We start from the raw sequence: 9,858 nt of genomic DNA, 5'->3' as shown, positions 1-9,858 counted from the left end.
TGCAATATGACAACAATATCCTTAATGTGTATCAATATCCAAAATATCCTAAATAGAGGTAGAACATACATATAGTATAATAAATATACTTTTACATTTGTATCAAAATACAACATATTTCTATTTTTTCCTCGAGACAGGGTTTCTCTGTATAGTTTTGGTGACTGTCCTGTAGACCAGGCTGGCCTCGAACTCTGCCTGGCTCTGCCTCCCATGTGCTGGGATTAAAGGCGTGTGCCACCGTCAGTCACCCGGCTACAAAATATTTCAAACAAGTAGGAATATATGTACAAAACAACAATTATAGTTTTGTATTTGTAACAATGTACAAAATATCTTAAATAGGAATATAAGAATAGTTTACATTTGTATCAAATAGACAAGAATCCATATCAGGCAAATTATCCAAGGCTGATAGTTTGCTAAATCAGTTTACTAGTAGATACAATGATCTACCTTAATATACTATGCCTGAGTATCCTGAGAATACTGAGTCTAAATTTTATCCTTCCAAGCCCAATCCTATAACCACCCATCCATAACTCTGAGAAAAATGAAACTTTTGGGAAGGGGCGTCGTTTTCTTAGAATTGCTTCCTGCTGGTTAGGAGCAACAGTATCTCTGTGGGGTCCTGTGAGAAAGCTTAGATAGTTAGGTCTTAATAGGACTAGCTGTGGAGTCTGCAGCCAGTCTTGGAGTAATGGGTAAGACCGTCTGAGATTCTGGCTAAAAGTGTAATATGATGGACCATCTCATCTTAGAACTGTCCTGAAGAGTCCGCAGTTCAAAGCTGATCAGTGAGTACTATTTTTTGGTTCAATGACATCATTATAGACTGGGTAGAGTCATTGTTGTGAGGACCCATCTTCCTTCTGGAGACTTCAGGGAATGCTATTGGAAAGATTTTTTTTCACTGTGGAAAACTTGAACATTATTAATATCAAAATGGAAAGTTTGGATATGAAGATGACATGACATGTGAGAAATGATTCCCAGAAATCAAGAATAAGCATGGAGAAAAATAGAATCTTGACAACAATGGTCCCTAGATTATTGGTTTTCTTCTGTCCCACACCAGTTGGCTCTTCTGATATGAGACACAATCTCCTAATTTTTTCTTTTAGCAACATGTTTTTATGCCTTATGATTTCTTGAAGATGGAAATTTCTGTTATCATGTAAAGACAAAAACCAAACAACCAAAAAACAGAATCCTGCCCTGACCCTTGTTTGCTGAGTTTTTCTCAGATCTTGTAGAGTTATCACATGGGTGGATGAGCTATTACTTCTCATCAAGGTGTTTCTCCTGTTCAAAGTGAAGTTTTATTAATTTTGTTGGTATCCATAGATTTTCTCTTCCTGCAGAAACAAAAGCAAAACACCTTCCCCAATGTAGGATGTAACACAAATCTTAAAAGGTCTTATTAATAAAAACAAACCCAGAGCCAGGTATTGGGGTGAATTCTAAAAGGTCAGAGAAGCAGAACCAGCCACAGCTAATCTCATCTCACCAACTTCTCAGCCGATCCTCTTTCCTCAAACTGGAAGCCTCTAAGTCTTCATCGGATTGGCTCTCAGCTGAAATGAGACTAGAAAGGGGAAATATGGTGATATTTTATTGTGCTGGAATGTGATTTTATTTGTATGTTAATAAAGTTGTCTGGAGGCTGGGCGGTGGTAACACTCGACTGTAATCCCAGCACTTGGGAGGCAGAGCCAGGTGGATCTCTGTGAGTTCGAGGCCAGCCTGGTCTATAGAGCTAGTGCAGGACAGGTTACAAAGATACAGAGGAACCTTGTCTCAAAAAACCCAGAAATAAGTAAAGAAAGAAAAAGGAAGGAAGGCAGGAAGGAAGGAAGGAAGAAAGGAAGGAAGTTAGTTGCCTGGAGATTAGAGGTCATAGTCATTGAGCAGAAGCCAGGCAGAGGTAGCACACGCCCTTAATCCCATCACCCCGCAGGCAGAGTCTCTGTGTTTTCAAGGACACAGCCAAGCATGGTGACACACCTTTAATCCTTTAATCCCAGTATCCACCCTAGAGAACTCAAGGTCCTTATAGACAGGCAGTGATGAGGAAGTCACGTGGTTGGGTTTAGAGCCAATGAGAAGGCAGAACAGAGGACTATAAAATGACAGGACCCAGGAAGAAGGCTCTCTCTCTGGAGAAGCAAGGCCAAGGAGTGGTAAGCTAAAGGCTGTTCGCTGGTGCTCTGATCTCTTGGGTTTTGAACTCTGTATTTGGCTCTGTGTTTCTTAAAGGCCTGAGCCACCCTGGCTTCTAATGGTTAACTGGCCCCTCTGATCTCCAGGCAAGCTTTACTTTTCAGAAAACCACCAAAATACCACGTAAGAGCTTGACCTCTAAACTAATCAGTGCTGAAGACAGGTATTAGGAAGCTAGCTAGCCACAGCAGCGAAGGGGAAAGACTTTCTGAAAGTAGCCAGGCAGGGGTGCTGCAGGCCCTTTTAGCCCAAGCACTCTGGAAGCAGAGGCAAGGGGAATCTCTGAGTTTGAGGCCAGCCTGGTCTACAAGTCAAGTTCGGAGATTCAGGACAGCCAGAGCTGTTGTTACACAGAGAAACCCTGTCTAGAAAACAACAACAAAAAAGGGCTCCAGTAGCTCAAGGGACATGCAAGTGGCTATCAGGATGAAGGACAAGCAGGAGCGAAGCTGGTGGAGGCTACACCCGACAGAGGACGCGCTGGCGACCCTGGAGGTGAAGCAGGAGCCTCTGAGCCCCGAACCTGTGGACGCCCCAGCCTCTGCTAGCTGGAGCCGGTCCCCAGGCAAAAGGAAACACAAGTCCTCAGGGAGAAGAAGCGAGTCTCCACGGACCAAGAGAAGCCGGAGTTCCCACTACTCCTCGGTCAGAGTGAAGCAGGAACGTGAGGACCATGCACGGAGAGGTCGAGAGCATCACCAGCCCCGGAAGCCATCAGAACGGTGCCAGGGCAGAACTGGGAAGAGAGAGCGAGACCAGCACTCCAGTGGTTCCTACCAAAGGAGGAGCTGGGATGAGAGGCCTGTCAGTGGGCAGGGTCGGGATGGAGACAGCCAGGATCTGCAGGCCCAGGAAGAAGAGAGGAACTTTCAGAATGCCAGGCGCCTCCGCCAGGAGCATCCCCAGCAGAAGGAAGGTGCTGGTGGTGAGGCTCAGGAGGTGATCCCTCGCCCTGCTGGTAACAGAAGCAAAGAGGTGCCTGTTAAAGAAAAACCAAGCCTTGAACTTTCTGGGGCACTTCTTGAGGACACCAATACATTCCGGGGTGTGGTCATTAAGTACAACGAACCCCCAGAGGCCCGGATCCCCAAAAAACGGTGGCGTCTCTACCCCTTTAAAAATGACGACATGCTTCCGGTCATGTACATCCACAGGCAGAGTGCTTACCTTCTGGGGCGGGATCGCCTCATCGCCGACATTTCCATCGACCATCCCTCTTGCTCAAAGCAGCATGCAGTCTTCCAGTACCGGCTTGTGGAGCACAGGCGTGCGGACGGCACAGCTGGACGGACGGTGAAGCCCTACATCATTGACCTGGGCTCAAGCAATGGAACCTTCTTGAACCACGCGCGTATTGAGCCACAGAGATACTACGAACTGAAGGAAAAGGATGTCCTTAAATTTGGGTTCAGCAGCAGAGAATATGTCTTGCTCCATGAGTCTTCAGACACCTCTGAAGCAGACAGAAAGGAAGAGGAAGAGGAGGAAATGGTGTCTGACAGCTAGCAACTGAGAAGCATCCCGCACTGTTAGAAACCATTGTGAGTGGAGGCCTTGGGTTGACTCTCCAGCGTGTCCTTTTGCCTTAAGTCTTTCCTCTGTTGCTGCCCAGCTGTGTGGCCCTAGGAGAACTCTGACTTCGTGTTTTGTTGAACTCGGTACAGCAGCCGCCTGACTGTGGGCGTTTGTTTGCAGAACAATCTCACCAACAACCGCATGTGGAGTTTTGGACAAAGTGTGTGGGTGTGGTGGGCGCCTCCGAACTGCTGCACAAGCAAACTTAAGCCCTTGGAATGTGCACTGTGGCTTGTTCTCTTTGTATAGTTTCTTGGGACCTATACAGTCGTTGAGCTTTGTGGACAAGGAGTTTTGCTTGGGGGACAAACTAAGAACAGAGAATCTTAGTAAGCTTTGGGTTTCACCAAATCAACCTCCCGCATACACCAAAGGTCAGCTCATAGAAGCTGATTTGGCACTTAGTGTTTTGGGGGGGGGGTGACAATTTGCTACATGACCTCATTATTGACTGTGGAAGCTAAACGGACACTGTGACACCTGTGTAGACATGAGTATGTAGGGAGGTCATGACTTCTTCCAATAGATGCTGGTGTCCTATGCAGCACTGGGTTGTGGAGCTGCATCCTGTGAGGATTCCTGATTCCCCACAAAACACAGACATGGCAACTTTGATCATCTGGTCTTTTTCTTCAGCTTTGCATTTTCAAATGTTACCACTCTTTTCTCCCTTTGAGAATCACACTGAATGACTTTGTAGAGGAGTTGGGTAGTTTCCATGTTTCTAGGTTTCATCTTTGACTATGTGTTGGTATTTACTTCTCAAGGGTGGAAAGCAAGGGGCATCCCAGCTTCTGAACTTCCCACCTGGGGTCTGGGTAAACAGAAAGGAGGTCATTACTTACAGTATGTGTGCTTGTAAATGGTGTGTTTCAGATCTTCATACAACAGTGTTTTATAATAGAAATAATTCCACATGATAGGCAAAGCCTGTCTGCATTTAGAGAGCAGGTTTGCATCTACGTGTATTTTTGAGACTAAAAGAAATAAAATTTGTAACTATAAAAAAATATTTTATGTATATGAGTGCTTTGTACTTTGTGCATGCCTTCGAAGGCCAGAGGAAGGTGCTGGATGCCCTGGAGCTGGAATTAGAGACAATGTCAGTCACTCTGTGGGTGCTGGGAACTGAACCCAGCTTCTGTCTCCCAAGAGCTGGGATTGAAGGCATGTGTCACCACGGCCAAGCCTGATGCCTGGTTTTATTCTCAGCCCTCCAGAGGTAGCAGGTGGATCTCTGTGAGTTCAGGGCCAGTGTGATCAACATGCTCTAGGCCAGGCAAGAGTACTAAGGGTACTAAGGGGAACCCTGTCTCCCAAAACAAAACAAAGTGCTGCAGAGAGGGCTCAGCTGGCTCCCTGGGGTTTACATAAAAAGCCAGATGTGGTGGCAGGCCTTTGAAATCCTAGCAGTCCTTTAGGGCCTTGGGAGGTGGGGACAGGAGACCCACTCAAGAACCCCTCTGACCTGCTAGCTGGCATGGGTACTACACATCTGAGGAGCAGAAACAAGAGAAAGCATGCCTCAGGCAAGTCTAAGGCAAGAACAGTCTCCCCAAAGCTATTCTCTAGTCACACATGTGCTGGAGCGTGCTCATATGCACAAAACACAATACTGTAAAATAAATAAATCTTTAAAAATGAAGAAAGAGACAAACTTTGAAGGACATTGTGATGGAGAAAATGAAATGATCGGGACAGCATTTACCTAGGGAGAACTACAGTGAGTCGGAGAACTAAGAAAAACCAAAAACAAACGTGTATGAAGTGGTGCACTCCAGAGCACATGCATATTGGAGGCCAGAGGATGATGTAGACTATCCTTGCTTAGGCACTACTGACTTTAAAAAAAAAAACTTGAGGAGTTGGGGACTTAGTTCAGTGGTAGAGTGCTTGCCTAGCAAGTGCAAGGCCCTGGGTTCAGTCCTCAGCTCTCGAAAAAAAAACTGAAACAGTGTCTCTGGCCTGGGATCCCAAAGTAGGCTTGGCTGGCTGCCCAGTGAGCCCCTAGGATCTGCCTGTCTCCACACCCTTAGCCCTGGGATTACAAGCACACACTACCACACTTGCTTTTATTATTATTTAGTTGTTGATTAATTATTAGTGTGTGTGTGTGTGTGTGTGTGTGTGTGTGTGTTGTGTGCATGTATGAATGCAGGCAGGCACGTGTGTGTGTGTGCCACAGTGCTCATGCAGAGATCAGAGAATCATCCCCAGTAGTCCTTCCCTGTTGTGGGTCCGTCAAGCTTACAGGCGAGTACTTTTATCTGCTGAGCCAGCTTGTTGAGCTACCTTGGCATTGTGAAAATGTGGGTCCTCAGGATTGAACACCAGTTCCTCATGCTTGCAAGGCAAGCGCTTAATAGATTGAACTATCTCCCCAGCACTGGAAAGAACACTTCAGAAACGTTCGAGCCGTGGCTTCAGAGAGATGTAGCTGCTCCTGCTTTGGCTCCATTAACACTGCGTCTTTGGCCCCATCTCTCCTTCCTTTGCTACCTTCCATCACCCAGAACTGTTTCTCTGTTCCTCTGTCTTCTCTTGTTCTTCTCACAAACACCATCCCTCTAAATAATCTCAAATTCTCCCAGGTCTTCAAATTCACATTAATGCAAATGATCTCCAACTCTGTATCTCTTTGCTCTGCAATCACATTTCCACTGGCCTTCTAGACTCCTCTGCTGGGCTTTGTGGTTAATTCCTCTTTGTTACACTCTGGTTCTGAGGGTCTCCTTCATAGTCAATGGATCCTGTCCAAATCCCTTGCCTTGCAAGTGACTGATTGAAATGAGCACAACTATTCCTTTTGGTCCCAAGGAATAGTTCAGGGAAGGCCTAAATGAGACCCAGCATAGGCATTGAAAGTCAAATCTAGAGGGAATAAAAGACCTCCTACCCCTCCAGCATAGTCAGTCATGAGCACATGGAAAAGGTCAAAGGAGTGAGTGAAAGCATTCTTTTAAATAATACATACACAGGGTGGCTGTGGTGGTGCACGCCTTTAATCCCAGCACGTGGGAGGCAGAGCCATACCACTCTTGGGCATATACGCAAGGAATGCTCAATCATACCACCAATATAAATGCCCAACTATGTTCATAGCAGCATTATTCATAATAGCCAGAACCTGGAAACAACTTAGATGCTCCTCAACTGAAGAATGGATTAAGAAAATGTGGTACATAGACATAATGGAGTACTACTCAGCAGAGCATAACAATAACATCATGAAATTTTCAGGCAAATGGATGGAACAAGGAAATATCATCCTGAGTGAGGTAACTCAGACTCAGAAGGAAAAATATGGTATGTACTCACTCATAAGTAGATACTAGATACAAACCAAAGGACAATCAGACTGCAAACCAAGGATCCAGGGAAGCTATTTAGCAGGGGAGACCCTAGGATGACTGTGGCTTATAAGTTTTGGTTTTGCCCAATCACTGGGCAAGCCTCAGTGAAACATTTCACTGTTAGGATAAGAATTTGGGCTGGGCAATTGTGGCACACTCCTTTAATTCCAGCACTGGGGAGGCAGAGCCAGGTGATCTCTGTGAGTTTGAAGCCAGCCTGGGCTACAAAGTGAAAAGCACAAAGCTACACAGAGAAAACCTGTCTTGAAAAAACAAAAACAAAAACAAACAAACAAACAAACAAAATTGTACCAGATCAAGCTGATGAAAGAAAATGCTGGCTGTATTTTCTGGAGGAAAGGCTAAAATCGGTTTAGATTATGGATTAGCCTATAGAAAAATGTTTGCCGTAAATCAAACAGTGAAGGGGAAGATGAATAGGATCTCACTTACACAACTGGAGTAAAACTTAGCTCTCTGAACAGATGAAGATAGGTTTCTTCTGTATCCCATAATCTAATCAATATTTATATGTATAATTCAGCTATCATTTGGCTTAAAAGGGCTTATTGGGAAATGTTATCATTTTTATTATTTTCTACAGAGAAAATATTTCCCAGTTTCAAATAACCCTGGACTTTTAAATTATAACCTGTTTCTATGTTCAAGGTACCTGTGTATTATTTCTCCTGCAGTTGTACATAAAATGTTTTTACATTAAAAAGAACAAATACTATAGAATTGTATTACATGAAATATATAGAAAAAAAGAAAAAAGAAATATATGGAATATACAAATTCATAGACACAGAAAGATTAGACGTTATCTCAGGATGGAGAAGAAAAGAATATAGAGCAATGATTTCCTAAGTACAGGATCTCTGTTTTATATGATGGAAAAACCCACAAATGGACAGTAGTATCAGGACATGATATCATGAATGTAATAAATCAATACAATTAATGTAATTAAAGAATATCATAAATATAGTAATTGAATGAATAGTGTGAATGTAATCAACACAAATGTAATTAATATCATGAGTGTAATTCATGAGTATTATGAGTATTATGAGTATAATTTAAAAATTAATTTAAAAAAAAAAAGGAAGGGAACAGAGGAAGGTACCCAGTGTTGACCTCTGGCCTCTGCAAGCACATGAGAGCACATTCACCATATACGTAGACACAAACTTATTCAATGAATAAATTTGCCTACCCCACAAACCAAGGGAGGGAAGGAAAGGAGGAAGAGAGGAGAAGAGTCTTTTCTCTCAGGGGCTGGAGAGATGGCTCTGTGGTTAAGAGCACTGGCTGCTCTTCCAGAGGCCCCAGCTTCAATTCCCAGCACCCACCTGGCAGCTCACGCTGTCTGTAATTCCAGTTGCAGGGAATCTGACACCCTCACACAGACACACATTCAGACAAACCACCAATGCACATAAAATAAAGTTTAAAAAAAATGAAGAATCCTTTCCTCACCATCTTTCCCGTCAGTCACACTACATTGTTAATACAAACTACAGGGGCACATGCCTATAAGCCCAAGCCCAGCCCTCAGGAAGCAGAGGCAGGAGAAAAGCCTAAATGTTGCCAGTAGTGGACCACAGGTCTACACAGTAAGTTCCAGGCTAGCCACGGATACAAAACAGGATCCTCCCTCTAAATAATAAATAAATGTGGCTCCAATAGGAAACAATTTTTAAAGGACTCGTTTATTTTTATTGTATGTGTACTTGGTTTGTTTTTAGATTTCTTTTTAATTTTAGGAGGATGTGCTCAAGTGTATGTTTGTATACCATGTGTGTGCAGTTCCAGTTGAGTTCAGATCCCCTCCAAGCTGAGTTACAGTTATGAGATACAGAGAAACCTTGTCTCAGAAAAACCAAAAAATAAGTAAAGAAAGAAAAGGGAAGGAAGGAAGGAAGGAAGGAAGGAAGGAAGGAAGGAAAGAAGTTAGTTGCCTGGAGATTAGAGGTCATAGTCATTTAGCAGAAGCCAGGCAGATGTAGCACAAGCCCTTAATCCAATCACCAGGCAAGCAGAGTCTCTGTGTTTTCAAGGACACAGCCAAGCATGGTGACACACCTTTAATCCTTTAATCCCAGTATCCACCATAGAGAACTCAAGGTCCTTATAGACAGGCAGTGATGAGGAAGTCACGTGGTTGGGTTTAGAGCCAATGAGAAGGCAGAACAGAGGACTATAAAATGACAGGACCCAGGAAGAAGGCTCTCTCTCTGGAGAAGCAAGGCCAAGGAGTGGTAAGCTAAAGGCTGTTCGCTGGTGCTCTGATCTCTTGGGTTTTGAACTCTGTATTTGGCTCTGTGTTTCTTAAAGGCCTGAGCCACCCTGGCTTCTAATGGTTAACTGGCCCCTCTGATCTCCAGGCAAGCTTTACTTTTCAGAAAACCACCAAAATACCACGTAAGAGCTTGACCTCTAAACTAATCAGTGCTGAAGACAGGTATTAGGAAGCTAGCCACAGCAGCGAAGGGGAAAGACTTTCTGAAAGTAGCCAGGCAGGGGTGCTGCAGGCCCTTTTAGCCCAAGCACTCTGGAAGCAGAGGCAAGGGGAATCTCTGAGTTTGAGGCCAGCCTGGTCTACAAGTCAAGTTCGCAGATCCAGGACAGCCAGAGCTGTTGTTACACAGAGAAACCCTGTCTAGTAAACAACAACCAAAAAGGGCTCCTTAGCTCAAGGGAC

The 9,858-nt window shown here is 44.3% G+C and overlaps 1 protein-coding gene across 1 annotated transcript; it reads left to right on the top strand.

Moving 5' to 3' along the window:
- Positions 1 to 2,631: 2,631 nt before the first annotated feature.
- On the top strand, positions 2,632 to 3,729 carry LOC118591883 (smad nuclear interacting protein 1-like). The gene has a single exon (XM_036200338.1). It carries the CDS (start codon positions 2,632 to 2,634, stop codon positions 3,727 to 3,729), a length of 1,098 nt encoding a protein of 365 aa, XP_036056231.1.
- Positions 3,730 to 9,858: the final 6,129 nt, after the last annotated feature.

The sequence above is a fragment of the Onychomys torridus genome, chromosome 10 (assembly GCF_903995425.1).
Source record: "Onychomys torridus chromosome 10, mOncTor1.1, whole genome shotgun sequence".
Lineage (NCBI taxonomy): Eukaryota > Metazoa > Chordata > Mammalia > Rodentia > Cricetidae > Onychomys > Onychomys torridus.
Note: the sequence above shows the minus strand (reverse complement) of the source record. Positions and strands in the feature narration are given on the sequence as shown.

Bases quoted from the DNA above. Each gene is read 5' to 3' on its own strand.
- LOC118591883 (XM_036200338.1), top strand. From the start codon at position 2,632: ATGCAAGTGGCTATCAGGATGAAGGACAAGCAGGAGCGAAGCTGGTGG.